This window comes from Lissotriton vulgaris, chromosome 1_2 (assembly GCF_964263255.1).
Source record: "Lissotriton vulgaris chromosome 1_2, aLisVul1.2, whole genome shotgun sequence".
Classification (NCBI taxonomy): domain Eukaryota; kingdom Metazoa; phylum Chordata; class Amphibia; order Caudata; family Salamandridae; genus Lissotriton; species Lissotriton vulgaris.
This window is the reverse complement of record NC_141686.1, coordinates 46687612-46705637: the sequence shown is the minus strand read 5'-3', so window position 1 is coordinate 46705637 and position 18026 is coordinate 46687612. Positions and strand designations below refer to the sequence as shown.

At 49.1% G+C, this 18026-nt stretch overlaps 1 protein-coding gene across 1 annotated transcript in view; it reads right to left on the bottom strand.

The window, feature by feature from the left end:
• The window catches only part of OVCH1 (ovochymase 1), an 852055-nt gene that overhangs the window by 239704 nt on the left and 594325 nt on the right, over positions 1 to 18026 (bottom strand). The window contains exon 21 of the mRNA XM_086952799.1: positions 8547 to 8645. Within this exon, the coding sequence (XP_086808925.1) occupies positions 8547 to 8645 (99 nt within the window). The remainder of the gene's footprint in view (positions 1 to 8546; positions 8646 to 18026) is intronic.

The following is an 18026-nucleotide window of genomic DNA, read 5'->3' as shown; positions in this document are numbered from 1 at the left end:
AATTGACAGAGGTAGGTACCTTTGTCCAAATAAGGACCCTTGCTTCTTGTCAGGGTAGGGGGGATACACTTCAAAAATATCCCCTGCTCACCCCCTTGGTAGCTTGGCATGAGCAGACAGGCTTATCTCAGAGGCAGTGTGTAAAGCACATTTGAACACATACAGTAATACAGTGAAAACACTACAAATGGACACCACACCAGTTTAGAAAAATATGTAATCGTTATCTAAACCAAACAAGACCAAAACGACAAAAATCTGCAATACAGTAATAAAAATAGGACTTTCAAATGGTAGAAATAGATCAGTTCAAAGCAAATTGCAGATGTGACAACTTTCACACAAAGTACCTTGGCTGCGTCACACACAAACAAAAAGGGTCGTAGGGAAGGTGATGCATCAGTTCCTTACTGCTGCGCTGGGGATATGATGCGTTGGTTCCTTACCAGAGAGGGAGTGATGCATCTGTTTCTTACTGCACGGTGAAGTGATGCGTTTGTTTCTTACTGCGTCCCTCAACGATGCAACAGACCTGGCGCCTCGATGTGATGATTAGGATGATACATTGGTTCTTGCAGCCGCACAGCAGTGCTTGCATCGCAATCAGTTCAGTGATCTCAGACTTCAGAAACTGGTACACTCGATGCAGCGTGCTGCGTCGGTTTCTACGCCGATGCATCGGAAACAGTTACGGTTGCTTCACGCTTCGACGCTGCGTTACTTTTCCAGCTCCCAACAACCAGAACAACCTCCAGAGGCCCAGAACAGCTACAGGCACATCTTGGCAGGTCAGATCTCCTGGCAAGGAATGCCAGAAGAGCTGGGGGTGAAGTCTTTGTGTCCCTGATACTTCAGAACAGGAGGTAAGCTCAATTGTAAGCCCTTGGAGATCTTCCTAAAGCAGGGGACACAGCAAGTGCTTCTCCTTTCCTTGGCAGAAAGTAGCCACTGCAGGCCAACCCCAGACAGCAAACAGCACAGGGGCTGTATTCCTCCTCAATTTCTGCAGCTCTTCTCTTGGGAAAGGTTCCTCATGATTCCCAGAAGTGATCTAAAAGTATGGTGTCTGGTCCCCTCTTTTTTTTTTCACAACAAATGTTATTAATTGATCAGGTAAAGGCATAGACACAGTTCTCCACAGTCAGGAGATCACTGCCAAGTATCAACACTTATCTCAATATCTTGGAAACCCAATCAATAAAAAAGAACAACTCCCCCCTATCCCCCCCCACCTCCCACAGCCACCCAACAACCCTCTGCCCATCCCTTATCCCTCCCTAACCCAGTGCACGCGATCACAGTAAGCCTCCTGTACGTGCTGATAACATGCCAGGCGCTATGCGTCTCCCTAGGCCTGAGGTCCATCGTCTAGATCCGGACCGTCGTCAGGATTTGCTGGAGGCTCCAGAGTTAGAACCCTGGTCCCATCTTTTTTGTAATACAGTAAATCTCTGTTCTCTAGTGCAGAGAAGCTCTTTCTGCCCAGCCAAAACCAATTCTATCCTCACTGGTGCAGCTTCCAGGCAGGAGGTGGAGAAAGCATTGGCCTTGGCAGGCCAGGCCCATTCAGGTGTGAAATAAATCTCCTCCCCCCTACTCTGAATGCAGCCCAGGTTTATACAGCCCAGCCCTGACTCACCCTGAAATACCTACTTCCTAAAAGTGGTATTTTCAAACCCAGAATGTAAAAATCACCATCACTAAAAATCTTAACATTCCGAGTTCAGGCATATCAACTTTTATTTTCCTAGTTTGTTCCCAGGGGAAGTTATGCTTCTAAGTTGTTATAAGCAAACGCCCTATTCTACCACAAGGGGACAGATAGCCTGACAATAGTGAAAAATGAAATTGGCAGTATTTCACTATCAGGACATGCCACACACATCAAGGTTATGTCCTACTTTTTACATACACTGCACCCTGCATACATGGGTACCTTGGGCCTACCATAGGGGTGACTAACATGTAAGAAAAGGAAAAGTTAGGGCCCTGTAAGTGAGTGCACTTGCCAGGTTGGCGTGGCAGTAGCAAACTGCATACAGGCTCTGCAATGGCAGGCCTAAGTTACACTTACAGGCTGCTTATGTGGGTTGCACAACCAGTGCTGCAGGCGCACTAGCAGCATTTGATTTACAAGCTCTGGGCAAACAGTGCATTGTACTAGGGACTGACTAGTAAATCAAATAGCCAATTATTGAAACACCAATTTACAAAGGGAACACTTGCATTTTGGTACTGAACAGCAGTGGCAAAGTGGCCAAAGTTTCTAGACCAGCAAAACGAAGTCCAGCACACAGCAACAACACAGGAGGCAAAGACAAAATACATGGGAAATCCATGCCAATGATGCCAGGTCTAACACTTGCTTACTATAACGACATCCCAGGTTGCGGAGGAGGCTGCGCACAGAGCCCGCAATTTAGATGATAGCCATGGTATAGCTCAGTTCCACGAATCAACAATTTCTCTGGGAGCCTTTTATAGAGGAGAAAATAATCCAGGCAATGGAAACCATGGATGGTACGAAAGCACCAGGCCTCGAAGGATTCTCTACAAGGGTTATGAACAGTTGCTCAACTCACATCTTTTACAACTTTATCAGGAGGCGAAAGAGAAAGGTGTCCTCCCATCCACTCCATGAAGCAGTGTTAATACTGCTCCTCAAGCACGGGAAGGATCCGCTGCAGTGCAGTTGCAGCTCCTACAGGATGCTCTCCTTGTTGAACTTCAACCACAAGATCTTGTCCAAAATGTTGGCTACCAGACATTTCCTCTTGCTAGACCAAATATTATCCCCTGCTCAATCTGAGTTTTTCCCGCACAGATCCAAGGCCCTGAACCGGCGCATGCTCTGATGTTTCCACACAGAATCTCCCCCACTCTGCCTGCCACTTCAGCATTGCTGGATGCTTAAGAAGTGGCCATTTCTGCAAGCCACATTGTTCAAAATGGAACTCCCACTGGGATATTCGGCCCTCATCATGCTACTATACACGGAGCCCACAACATGCATTTGCTTAAATGGCATGCTGACGTCCTCTTTCTCCCTTAGGTGGGGAATGCAGCAAGGACGGAAAATTCAGAAAAATCCCTAACTCTGTTGTGAGAAACTGGCCTGGTATATGATATCCACTTATGTAAGTGGGCAACCTGAACCAGTTCAGACTAAACGTATGGTGATTTAATAAGTCTTAGACAACCTTAGTAAGCTCTCTAACTGGTAGCTGTGGAGAGCAGCCTTCTGACTCAGTCCAGTAGGAGTGTAAAGCAGCTTGTTTCACCAGAATGCAATCTTATATTATAGATTAAGTGAAAAAGAAAGTCAAGGTATTTATAAAAATATGTAATTATTATACAATACTCTCTAACACATACAAATATCTCCTACCCGGAGATGTGCACAATGCACACAATATTTTGCAAAAAACACAGTAAATAGTACAGAATACACAGTGGACCCCGGGGTTGGGGGGGGGATTGGGTGTGGGACAGTGGCTAGGAACCCCACGGAGAGCGTGTACAGTGTGGAAACAAACAGCGTTCTCTGTACATGTCTATGTGTAAGTCGTGGTTTGATTTTTGAAGATTAAGGACCGTTCCCAGTGGACCCTGGAGAAACCCTGTGGAAGACAGAAGGTTGGAGAGCCACCCCACTCATGGATACCCTAGTACCCACGTTACCTACACCAGGGAAGCCGGGTACATACGTGTGAAGTGGTGTTGTAAACTGCCGTTGAGCCTAATGGAGGACTTCAGGAAAGTATCACTGCTGAAGAAGGAGAAAGTGTCTGGTGGAATCCAAAGGCGGATTCTAGTTGAGAGGTACTTGCCAGCAGAGGGGACACAATCTATGTCCCTCAGGAGTGACCAAGAGACTTGGAAGATGAATGCCCTCCGATGTAGAGTGTTGCTGGAGAGTTGACGATCTTGACTCTAGAGCTGTAAGGGCCAGGTGGTGCTGAGGAAGACTAGGAGCTTTGCACAAGCTGTCCGTCAGGAGCACCAACAAGCCTTGGCAAATGCATCCAACGCAGGAGCAGAAGGAGCAACATTGGGACTAGCAAGGTCCAGGGGACTCACCACAAGCATGGGAGTCAGGGCAGGCCCGAGCAATCAGGGGAGCCCAAAAGAAACAAAGATGACTCAACAGGACCCACAGGTCGGAGGCACTGAAGTCGCAAGAGGACCTTGAGCAGCTCACCAAAAGATGCAGGCCATGGTGCACACGATGCGTTGTGGCTGAATATTCTGGTCACTGGAAGTGCTTGAGGTTGGGGCTACTAGGAGCCAGAAGATCTTGGTGGAAGGAAGCCAACAAGCCTTTGCAACTGCAAGTAAGAGGGCAGGGCAGGCCTCAGGAGCTTTGCAAAACCACCACCTGTATTGCAGAACCTTTCGGAGTCCGGAGGAGCCCAGGATGAGCAGACCGGTCGACTTAGTTGCAGTGCCTGGGAATGCAGGGAACTGACTCCTTCACTTCAAGGGAGATTCCGTCAGGTGTCTTTGATGCCCACAGGGCTTGGAAGGTTCTTGTATGGTGCACAGACTATGCAGCAGACTGGAAGGGAGACAAAGTCGAGCCCAAACAAAGTCCAGAGTGCCCAAACGGTAGAAGTGGTGTCTGATCTGAATCTTGTCCCACGACGAATCTCGGGACCCACCCACAGGTAAGTCCTTAAGTACCCTAGAAGTGGGTTGTGACGATTCAGGCGACCCTTCCAGGGGAGGGTCTGGACAAGGGGGAGGTTAATCCTATGTCCTTTGTCCAATTTCGCACCAGAGCAGGAGCCAACAGCCCCCAGGACTGGTTTGAACTGGATTATGAACTGGGACACCAAATGTGCCCCTCATGCAGACCTAGTGACGATGGCAAGCGCACTCACCCGGGCCCAGTACCCTAAATCCTATCTGGGAGGTGGACACATCTCCCTGTGACAGGATGTCAGATTAGCTTTATTCAATTTTTGATTTAAAATCATAAAAGCAACAGTAAAGCATAGATAAATACATCAAAATTTCATTACATATCAATTGTTAAAAGCATGATTAAATTAATAAAGCAAGTCAGCTAATCAATATAGAACAATTCCCTGTCAAAAGAAGCACATATAGAAATAAGGAAGAATCGTACATTAAGTGCAATTTAGTGGAGTAGGGATCCAGGGAAAATCATCAAGCAGTGGTCTATGAAGGTTCGAATCTGGTGGCAGCTAGTAAGCTAGGGGCAATTAGATGCGCGGAGTCCCCCGCCCCAAACATTGTGGTTCTTTACTGCTGTTCTTGGTAACTGGGTAGGTGGAATGCTCGGATAAAAGTCATGTAAGTCCCAGATACGAATTGGGCCATCCCCCTCTTTATACTTGCAGGATCGTAAATAAGGGACTATTTTCCTGTGCTTGAATCTAATTAGCACCAAGTCTCCTGGGATGGCTTTTGGCAAAGTGCCCAACCACCCCACCCTCCTAACGCTTAGGATCCCCCCATCTAGGTCAGGTGGCAGGGGTCTATTGGTCTGTAACCAAAACATAGCCTTGTGTAGTAGATCTTGACGTGTTTCAAGTTTTCCGTGAGTTAGTGGTGGGATCCCAGAGACAACGGTCACATAAGGGGCGGCTTCAGGGGGTAAATTAATTTGTGGCATTCTAACAGGTTCTGGTTTAGCCTCAATATGGTTTGTTTGTACAAACGGTATGGTTTGAGGATGCGCATTCCTGCGGGAATTCAGCTTGGGTTTTTCCGGGACAGTGAGGGGAATAGGAGGGTCTGATAATACTGGTTTGGTTCTTGATGGAATGTGTGTTTTGATTATCAGTGCAATGCTAGATATCCTGTCCCCCAGATTGTTAATTTTTGCCACCAGTGGTGAAATTAGAGAGGTTAATAGATGCTCAAGCTGGGCCAATAAAGTTGGTTGAGGGGATGATGGGCGGTTTTCCATTTTTCCATGCTCCATCTCCCCCGACACAGAGCTAGGGTTGGAGTGGGGCTGAGAGGGACTGGAGCATAGTTTTTGAGTTTTGGCTGGCTTCCCGTTGACAATGGCATCATTGTTCTTTCTCTTAGTGTTGAGCCCACCCGGTAGTGCTTTGGCTGGAGATTGGGGTTTATTAGAGCAAAGGGGTGACATCTGCAGGGTGGCTTTTACATCGTCTGGATTGGTGGCTATGCTTATAGTGGGTAAAAAGTCAGGGATATATTTAGTTCCACACAGGGCATTGAGCTCCTCCCAGATAGACATGGTATGATGTGAATCGCCAAAGTGGGTCGATAGAAATGGTGAGGGGAATCACAGTACCTCTTTGATGGAAATGACAGGGGGGTGGCCCGTCCCGTCCTACTCGTGCCTCCGAGGGCCACAGAGGGCCCGCCCTTTGCCCGGGCTTAGCCCGCGCACGGTCCCGCGACGTGGGGGCTCGCGCTGGCCTTAAGCGCACCTCCGGGGGCGGGACAGGATGCAGGATGCGCGCCTTCCTGGGCGCAAGGGGTGCTGGGAAGTGTAGTTCCTGATCTGCCGCCTCGCCGCGGTGATCGGGAAGCGGCAGGCAGCAGGGTCTGAAGGTCCAGTGACAACAGGGGAGAAGCGCTCGGGCTGCAACAGTCCACAATCCCCAAAGGTGACCTCCCAGGTCAGTGAATGTAACAGGTCCCCCGCTCCCCCGGGGCTCGCGCTGGCCTCAAGCGCACCTCTGGGGGCGGGACAGGATGCAGGATGCGCGCCTTCCTGGGCGCAAGGGGTGCTGGGAAGTGTAGTTCCCGATTTGCCGCCTTGCCGCGGTGATCTGGAAGTGGCAGGCAGCAGGGTCTGAAGGTCCGGTGAAAACAGGGGAGCAGCGCTCGGGCTGCAACAGTCCACAATCCCCAAAGGTGACCTCCCAGGTCAGTGAATGTAACAGGATGTCTATTCTGCCTTCCCCTGCTCGAGCATGGCTCAGCAGCAGGAGGGCTGAAATGTGTCTCTGGTTGGCAGCAACTATTTTGTGCAGTCTGGGTCTAGAAGGTTGGCACTGTGAACACGGAGAGCCTAACGGATGGCTCTTCCAGTGCTTGGAATCATACCTCCACACTGTTTATGGTGTGGAGGTAGGATTCCAACATGTTTGGTACCAAACATGATGGGATTCGTTGCAGTCAATTTCGAGATGGCCATCGCGTAATTAAGCGGTGCCCCTCTATATGGTATATGGCTGCCTCACTTACCGCCTGGGAGAATGGAGTCTGTAGGCATGTCCTGCTCATGTAGGCGCACCCTAACACTTAGAACCAAGCACCCAGTCTTCAGGATTGCAAAGGCCTGCTATAAGAGTGTCATATAGGTTTTAAGTGCAGTGACCCTAGATATAGAAAACCTATATCTTTTGTAAGTGGTGCTAGCACCAGCTTACACAGGCTGCAATGGAGGTCTGTAGTTACAGTTTGAATGGTGTCCCTTGGGTGGCATAATGCATGCTTCAGCTAATGGGGGACCTCTGGGGTATCTATGCCCTGGGAACCTTAGTACCATATACTAAGGACTTATAAGGGTACCCCAGTATCCAATCTGGGATGTACCCAATTACTGAACATAAAAATGTAGGGAGAATGTAGATAGACTGGGGTGCGGATCAGCAGGATCCCAGTCAGCCTAGTCAATAACAGCTTAGCACCAGGCAAAAGTGGGGGTAACCAAAGAAGAAAATCCTACTTACCTACAACTGTGCAATCTCCAACCACACTGACAAAGCTACAAAAGATGCCTCTTTTTAAAAGACCCTTTGTATTTTTCTTTGGCTGATTGGGCTTTCCTTCACCAATAGTAATGTGAGGAGCCCAGACTTATCAGCTTAATTTGAAAAACAAATGAAGTGCTGGAGGATGGAGCCCATCAAGTGAGGCTGGAGCAGTTTGAATCACTTAAGCATTTAGGTGAAGGGCTGCTATACTCCAGCAGTGCTCCCCATTTGCCCTCAATGAGGACACTGGGAGTGGGTCAGCCACACAATGCACTGTGTACTATATATCATTTAGGCAGCAGAGGGAGCATTCTGATTGGCTGACCACCTATGAACGCTCTACTCAGAGTATTAATTTCAGTTTCAGCCTCTCTGAAATAAAGCAACAGACGTCCAGCAGAATGAAGCAAACCTCTCCTACACAAACACAGCAGTTTAAGGTCCAACCAGCTTAAAACCCAGAGACGGAAGCTCCATGTGCAAGGGCACTTCCTTGGCAGCGTTCATTTTCGGGTGCCTCTAGTGGTTTGATGACTGATGTTTTGGATAAATAAACCATCCAGAGTCCAGATCTTCCACTATATGTTGTACCAACTTAGAGGATCACAGTAGAATGGATTGTTTAACCCATTCTGACTTAAGAACTCTTCACAGGTACAATGTTTATATTTCTGGAGGCATTTGTTTTACCTGTTAATAGTACGTTATGAGAAAGTAGAAATGTTAGCATAAAGCACAAGACGTTTGAAGAATAATTTGAAGAATAAATTCCACTTGAGCTCGGTCACGTGTTAAAGAAATACATGTTAGTTAAGCAGCTGTAAAAAGAGGAATTACCTTTGTCATTAGGAGTATGAGACGGGATATGTGATTGGTGCTCTGGGCTGGGCACGCCAGGGCGGTGCTCACCACCTGTAGAAGAGCCCTGGTCAGCACCTGCAGGTAACACAAAGGTCAACAAGGCAAGGTTAATTCGTTTCTTCATGCCACACAGGTTACACCAAGCTTCTCACCATGTCCTTTTCATAACAGAAATGCACATCGGGTAATTGAATATTCTACAAGAATAATGCTGTTTATGGAGTGCATTTATTTGTGCTGTTTGTTCCACTGGTTGACTAGCACACTGACTAGCGACGGCGTCTGTTTTTGGTTGCGAATCTTTAGGGAATGCGAGTGAAAATACTAGTGAACTGAATATAACCTGCACGAGGCTCTGGGGGACCTGGTACAAACATGCCATCCGTATGTATAGCACGCCACTGAACGGTGTTCCTCGCCTCTCTCCAGCTGCAGGAGCTTTTAATGGCGGGGCCAGCCAGTGGGGCGCTCATGGGCTTAGTTTGTGTACTTTTACGGAAGTTTTGAAGCAGCAATTTAAGCAAAAAACATAAGCCAACTCTTCTCGGATGGTTGCCAAACAGTATAAAACCCATTCGAAAAGATGTCGAGCACTGATTGTGCTTGAACTTGATCACAAATTCTTACGAAATGTGAGCAAAACGACTTATGAATTGTGTTGCTTGATGAAAGATTGATTACTGTAGCTAATGGAAGGAGCTCAGACGGGGTTTGGCGGGAAGGGGATGTTTAATTCAGGGTGATACCCCAGATCAAATGGACGAAGGAGAAAGTGGCTACTGTCACCCCGCAATGGTGCGATAGTTGTACAGGAGGGTAGTGAATCAAGGCGGGCTAGTTAAGGATTTTTGGGAGACTTGGCCAAATGTATTTTGGGGGCCCATGTTCGGAACAGCTTTGATTTTATGATCCAGTTTCAGCCGTTTCACGCCTTCTTTGGTTACATTCTAAATGTGTACACATCTAATATTCAGGGATAGTGATGTGCGTTTTCAGTATTGTAACAGAGCAGCAGCTCATTAGTATAACTTAAAATAATCTGTCACACCCTTCCATTTCTCATATGTAAGGTCCTGTACTGATCCAAAGGAAACTTTTTATATGGATGTTGCATGAATAGAACACATTTTGTCTGCATTAAAAATAAATTAAAGAAAAACATTATTTACAACAACATGTTAAAGAATTATTCAAGCTCATCAAGGCAAGACCCTCTGCATAACATAGCTGACTATCAGGGCCCCCCCTGGTGCCAGAGCCCATCTTTGCCCATGCCTTAACAGCGGTGCGAATTCCGCCACAGTGCAGCAGTTTTATTCAGTGGGCGCGGCCTCTTCGGCCAATGGATGTGCCCAGCACTACATAGGTAGTGCTCGCAACGACCGTTGGCTGACGGGAGCACTTAAGTTGTTAAAACGTCTGCATGAAGGGCAGTCGCGGCCAGCATTAATCGCAGGTAGGGAGATATGGGGGGGGGGGGGGGGGTAATGATATAAAAGATGAAAAAACATACCGGTGCGCTGGCCGTGTCATGCGTTCTCTGATCCAGTCCTGCTCGGCGCCTGCTCCTGCCCTGCCAGGGGCTTATGGGGAGGCCATTTTCCTCTATGTAGGCTGCATTGCAGCCTGCAATGAGAAAGGGCAGAGTGGGCACACCACTCCTCCCCTGCTCACAGAGCAGAACACGCAACCAAACACTTCTGTTCTGCTTTCTCACAGTGCGAGAGACAAACATAAAATCGTAGTTAGTACCATTTTATGTTTCTGCTTCTCGCACTGTGAGAAAGCAGTGGGGCAACGCTCCTCAGCCCTAGTGGAGGAGCCGCCAGGGGTGAACTCTCAGCCATGGTCTACAGGCAAATTGCCAGCATCAGTGGTCAAGAGTTACACAGGAAGCACAGAGGAGGGAGCTTGCCTTTCATGGGCTAGGGAGCAATTGAGAACTTCCGGTGAGGGAAATGCACTTTCCCGCTGCTGGCCACTTATTATTATTATTATTATTATTCTGAGTTTTATATAGCGCCTGGTTACCAAAAAGGCATCCCAGCGCTCAACCAGAGAATGGAACTCCCAAAGTAATAAGGGGGTTAAGCAGAGAACAGGAAAGTTTTTAAAAGTTTGCGGAACCGAAGAAGACTAGCTTCCGAACGTAGATGTAAGGGAAGAGAGTTCCACAGAGAGGCTACATTTATCGAGAACCTTCTGCCACCAGTTCTTGCTTTCTTCACCCTCCCTACCTGCAAAAGATGTTGGTGGTCAGACCGGAGAGAACGGGGGGCCTTATAGGGCTGGACCATCTCCCCCAGAATAGGTGGACCTGTCCCCTGCAGGACTTTATGAGCGATACAAAGTGACTTGAACTTCACCCTGTCCCTCACAGGGAGCCAATGCAGCGCCTTCAGCGCAGGGCGAGCAGATTGATGTCTGGGGAGGCCCGTCAGGAGCCTGGCGGCCGCATTCTGCACTTGCTGCAGTTTGTTCATGGTAGATTCTGGAGCACCCAGGAACAACGCGTTGCTGAAATCCAGCCGCGAGATGATGAGCCCCTGGATGAGAAGTCTCCTAGTGACCGCTGGGAGCAGCGGTAGAATCTTCCGAGCCGAGCGGAGCAGGCCAAAGCAAACGCCAGCAGTCTTTTTGGCATGGGTTTTAAACGACAGGTCCTGCTCAAGCCAGACCCCGAGGCTCTTAATCTCCTGCTTGGGGGTGGGTACAGGTCCAAGGCTGTGGAATTTTAGTTTGCGAGCTAAACATCATCTGCGCCAGCTTGTCACCCACGTACAGCGCGCACAACGGCCATTTTAGGTATCATGGTCTCCCTGTCCGCGATCTATCGTCAGCGCGCCCCTCTGACCCAGCAAGCATCCTCTGCGCATCCTGGCTCCCCCTCCCTCCCTCTCATGAGCCTAACCCTTCTGCATGACCCTGTCCTTGGAAGTCACGCCAGCGCCTGACCAGCACCTCCTCTCCTCCCATGAATGCCTCTCTGTTGATAAACCTTCCCTCCGCGCTCAATTGTCCACGCGGCATGAATACCACTCCTTTGATGACCCCTTACCCCGTGTCCGACTGTCCACACAGGTCCGAGGCCATCGCCTAAGCCAGGAGATACCATTTACTGCCCCTCATTCTATGGAGTCGTCCCTCTTCAAAAGACACACTGTTGACCAGGGCCTCCCCACCCCCTGGGGTATGATCAGGCGCACACATCCTAAGACTTGGTGGAACACTCAGCTGCGTGATGACCCCCTCCTCTTATCAGCAGGTTAAGGACCTCTATTGTGAAGGTATACGGGGGTGGGATTGACACGAGGATTATGGGGATGTCTTTTCCTTGCTTCACAATGTTATGATTGTAATAAAGAAAGGTCACATGCCATAAACCAGTGTATAAGAGGCCAGGCCTCAGAGAGGCTGTTAGAGCACCTCGAGACGATACCTTGTTGTCTGATCTGATGTGTTCTGCTCCGTCGGAATAAAACTTCTGTTTCCTGCCTTCTGGTCTCCGGCGCCTGCCTCATTGCTTGGTAATTTGAATGGTACGAAGGCGGTTAGCGCCGGGCAAATCTTGAGAAAGGTCATAGCCCTACCTTTTTCTACAATTGGCGTCCCAAAGCGTGGGGCCCATCAGCGACACGTGGATCCAGTGGGAGAGGTCCCGACGACAGAGTGAACGACTGCAACGATCGGGAAGAGCTAGTGTCCGATAGACCCTCGTCTGACAGCCGATCATCCGACCTTCACTAGTTCCGAACAGACCTCTCTCGAGTGATCTACGGTCCTGACTGGGAACCATCAGGAGTGCCACGAACATCACGAAGAGGAGAGGACGATCGGGCGCTGGATTCGGAAGACAGGAAACCGTCCATGCGGTCCGGGTAAGGTCGTGTAAAAGACGACAAATTATGGAATGATTGTTTGGTTTGGATAATACTAGTATTACGCTTTGTTGAAACCTCTGGAGATTCACCGTCTGCAAACGGAGAAAACAACAGGCTCTCTCTTTGCAAGCAGTGAAGGATAGGTAACGCAGACTTTTGTCCCCATTGTAATCCGTCGTGCCTATCTTCCTCCCCCACTGTTTTCCCGAACTATCGTTCGTGGATTATTGTCTGGAGATTCTTTGTCCGCAAACAGGGAAGAACAAGGTCTCTCTTTGCAGGTAGAGAAAGAGTGGGTAACGCAAACCTTTTTCGCACCCACTTATTCTCCCCACTGATTGTTTGATTGACCGAACATTGATTGTTCGGTATTGGTTCTTTTGAGGTATTCACCGCCGGCAAACAACGGAGAATAGAAATATTCTGCCTAGTCTTTGCCCGCCGTGATAAGATAGGTAGTGCAGACTGTTGTCCCCGTTGTAATCCGTCATGCCTATCTTCTCCCCACTGATTGGTAGCCTGTACAGCCCGGACTGCTTATTAGAGATGAACCATCCAGCTCCACTGGAGGGCACCCCTAATAAGGACATGTTCACTAAGCATGGACTAGTCGCTATAGCTTATACTAAGTTATGGCATAAATATACAAAGAAGAACCCCGAAAGTCAGTGGCCACTGATAGGTTCCTTTAATGAAAATAAAATAAAAACATTGGAAATAGCGCTCCAGAAGAATAAGACCACGCCCACTATGCTCGATAGTATAGGCATGTGGCGCAAAGAAACGGAACGAAAGAAAGAAAAGGCAAGAAGCAAAAATAGGGAAAGAATTACGAAAGGCAGCCCACCTAGCCGCTAAGCAACTAGAAGAAGAAAGAAAAGAAAGAAAAGAAGCTGCACAAAACCAGGAATCAGGGTCGACAGGTCAATGTCCTGTGAGGACCCCCTCTGCACTCTACCCTGAATTGCCCTCCAAACAACGGGCGAACGATGAGTTACTGCTAGGTCCCCCAATCATCTACATGCCCCCTCCATATGCCCCCTGCCAACAAAGCTTGCAAGCCCCGAGTGCGAGCGAAAGTGACCTTAGCGCTAGTGCACCAGCCCTCACGGCCTCTGCACCAGCCACATTAACAACATCGTCAGACGACCCCGAGGCTAGCAAACAACCGCCAGCCAGACCAAATAGGTTGAGCAAAGATGAGCGGGATGGGATTGACAAAATAGCAAAGACATTAGTAGAACGAAGGGAGAGCGAAGAATACACAATGAGCGTATATAATTCACATGCCGACAGCCACAGACGGCATTTCATCTTGCGATTCAGCTACCACACCCTGAACGCATATGAAGATAGGTATCAAAGTAAGGGTCCCGCTAAACTAACAACGCTGTACAGGAAGATTGATGTTGGAGATGGGACTGAATGTGAGGCGACGGAACTCTTCATGCAGATACTTGAGGTCCTCCGCCACCTCACGGAACAAAAACCAGAAGCCAAGGTTACAGTCCCTGAAACGACCTCGATAGAAGTAGCCAATACTATGATGCCTATCAGAGAAGCGGCCCCTTACTGGATCCCGCCACGTGGTCAGGGAACAAGCGATGATATTAATAATTCAGATGCAAAAGGGAGGGTTGTGTACAATTGGGTTTACCAACCATGGGACCGGCAAGATATCCTAACCTTTAAACAAACTCTGCCCGATTTAAGAAAGAACCCGACAGCATTCTATACCGAATTAGGCACAGCCTTGGGTTCGACGATAATGACTTTAGCGGACATTGACTTGTTTTTCGGGTTATGCCTGCCAGCTGACGTGTGGAAGCAAATCCGGAAGGCTGACCACACAGATCTGTTTGGACATACCTGGAACCAACTCAGTGAACTAGATAGACAGCGAGAGCCTGGAAGGAAACCAGTAAAGGACATATTAGAACTTCCAGACAAATTAGTTCAGAAATTAAAGACACTGATCCCAGAGAAGAAGGTAGATTGGTCGGTAGTAACGGCCTGTCGTCAGAAACCCCAGGAAGATGTGTCAGAGTACTTCTCCCGATTCGAGACAGTGTTCTCCGACTACAGTGGCCAAGACATGACCACCGCAACCGGACAGCACCTGTTTGTACAAAATTATGTAAAGGGCCTATCACAAGAGGTCTCCCAAAAGCTGCAGACGAGTGAGAGTAGTTGGGGGGCCTCCAAACCCGCAGCTATCCTTCAGATGGCCCAGTATTACGAGCACCAAAAGAATGAGAATGATAGGGCGTCCGAGAAAAAGAAAAAAGATTTAAAGGAAAGGGTGATGATAGCCCAGATACAAGGTCTAGCGGTAGGACGAGAACACCAAAGGGGGAACTACCAATCGACCACCTCTAGAAATATACCTCCTAAAGACTACACCCCAACACCCCACACTGGACGTAGAGACATTTTGCAAAGGATTCGGCCATTGGAAATCAGTGTCCGGTCCTGCTAGAGATGAACAGAAATAGGGACCCCAAGGATGTAGCGGGCGGACCAAGAAATAGGGAACAAGGACGAGGGCACACAAACGACACCAACAATGACAGATCAGGGAGACCGAACACATTTGACCGTCCCCGACAGAACCAGTATCAAGTATCTGACGGTGAGAATACCCCCGATTTTGCATAGGACTGCCAGGGGCAAGGGAGGGATCCAGTCGAGCTCTGTGTTGACCAGCAAGGTCCTTATGTCACCGCTAAGGTCCTGGGTACAGAGTCTCCATTTTTGGTAGACACTGGGGCGACACGTAGTGTGTTATCGAAACGACTGATTCCAAGGGCACCCTTGTCTGGCTCACACATTACATCGATAGGTTTCGATGGGACGCCCTCCACTAACCCCCTGTCCGTGCCTATCACCTTTGACCTAGAAAACAACACTACTGACATGACATTTCTGCTCTCCTCCAACTCCCCTGACGCCATCATGGGCATCGACTTACTGAAACATTTTCGAGATACCATTAGGTGTTCCCCAGATGGAATCCGAGTCATCCTGTACGACAACCCAGATATACCCAAATCTTGCCCGACACGACACATGTGCTCCATAACTGATGCTGACCTGTCCTTGCTTGATACCCTGCCTCCGTACCTATGGGCCAAAAATGACTGATGTGGGACGAATGATGATTGACCCCATTCATATAACTGTAAGACAGGACGCTATGCTCCCGAAACTCCCACAATATCGGATATCCCCCGAGGGCGAGAAGGCACTGGTAGCGATCATTCAATCTCTGGTGGATGCAGGAGTGGTTGAAGAGGTGGTTAGCAACGTCTGTAACAGCCCAATCCTACCTATTGTTAAGAAACAAGGTGAAGGAGATGAGAAAGCGTACTGCTTCATCATCGACCTGCGAGAGATTAACAAAGTGGTTGTACCCCAATACCCCGTGGTCTCAGACATCACCACCATTCTGACCCTCATCCCGTCCACTGCCACCACCTTCACTGTTATCGACCTCAAGAATGCGTTTTTCTCTATCCCCATCCACCCAGACAGCCGTTATCTCTTCGGCTTCACCCTAAAATCCCGCTCGTACCGATTTTGTAGAGCTCCCCAGGGGTACACTGAAAGCCCGAGCTTTTATAGCCAGGCTCTCAAAAGACAGCTGGATGCCTTCCAGCTACCAGATGGAGTGGTGTTGATCCAATATGTCGATGATATCCTTTTGGCAGCCGACACCACCCCACTTGCAACCACAGCCTCTGTCCAACTCCTACACTTTCTTGCAGAAAATGGCCATAAAGTCTCCAAAAAGAAGTTGCAGTTCTGCCAGCCACAAGTGACATACCTAGGCCATCTCCTGTCCAAAGACGGGAGGAAACTCACGCCCGACCGAATCCAAACCATCCTAGACACCCCCGTCCCAAAAACACAAAAGCAAGTCCGCTCTTTGGTTGGCCTAACTTCTTTCTGCAGACAGTGGTTACCTAATTACAGCCTCATTGTGAAACCACTACTTGCCCTGTTGACCAAAGATGTCCCCTCCCCGCTTCCTTGGACCACTGAGTGTCAAGCCTCCTTTAAGGAATTACGGGATGCACTCTGCTCAGCACCCGTCCTCGGAACCCCGGATTACTCCAAACCCTTCTCCCTCTTCACCCACGAAAGGGAGGGATGCGCATTGTCTGTCCTAACTCAATCGATTGGTCCTAAGCAGCGCCCTTTTGCCTACTTCTCCGCCACTCTTGATCCTGTAGCTAGAGCTTTGCCTGCCTGCCTTCGAGCAGTAGCTGCCGCTGCTGTCTCTATCCGCCAGAGCGAAGGAATCGTACTTTCAAACCCTCTCACTGTGTTAGTACCCCATGCAGTCGACACCCTTTTGAACCAGACAAAGACCCAACACCTGACTAGCGCACGACTGACAGGGTACGAACTGACGCTACTTGCACCCCACATCACACTAAAGAGATGCACGACTTTGAATCCTGCCACATTGTTGCCCCTGCCTGAAAATGACCCCGACGTCCCTCCCACACACGACTGTGTGACCCTTACGGACGAACAAACTAGGAGTAGAGTTGACCTCTGAGACACTGCTTTCACTGACCCCGATGGAGAGCTATGGGTAGACGGCTCATGCATCAAACTCCCAGATGGCACCACTTCAGCTGCCTATGCAGTAACGACAGCCCGAACAGTAGTTGAAACAGCCTGCATCACACAACGATCTGCCCAGGCAGCAGAGCTGATAGCCCTCACCCGAGCATGCATCATAGCCACAGGAACCACCGCGAATGTATATACAGACAGCCAGTATGCCTTCGGGGTGGTCCACCATTTCGGGCTCCTGTGGAGGGAGAGGGGATTCCTGACGTCCCACGGCACCCCTATCCTCCACGGAGATCTAGTCTCCGCCCTGATTGAAGCAGTTCTCCTCCCCAAACGATTAGCGGTGATCAAATGTCAGGCACACAAAAGGGTGACAGACTTAGTTGGACAAGGGAATGCACTGGCCGACATCACTGCACGAACCACAGCTGAGAATAGGACGGTAACACGCATGTATGTGACCAGGTCACAAGCAGAGAAATGGACTGACGCAAGGGAAATGATCAGGGACATCCAGTCGGCCAGCACCCCTCACGAACTGACTGAATGGGCAGGGGTGGGTTTGAAGGATGATGAGGGCTGCTGGCGAACAAAAGATGCAAACAGATGGTTGCTGCCTGACTCATACCTGATCCCCATACTGACTATGGCACATTCCCCCGCACACATAGGATCTGCACCCATGATCGAACTAATTTCCAAAGTCTGGCACAACGACAAAATCCCCGACTCAGCTAGACGCCTAGTCCAACAGTGCCTTATCTGTTTGCAACACAACCCCGGGAAAGGAACTGTGGTACCCCGGGGAGGGTTTGGGACCCCCAATCACCCCTTTGAGGTCCTTCAGATGGACTACATCCAACTAGAGAGATGCCAGGGCTTGAAGTATGTACTAGTCATTGTATGTGCCTTCAGCAAATGGGTAGAAGCCTATCCAACCCGTGACAACACTGCCATGACTACTGCCAAAGTACTACTGAAAGAATTT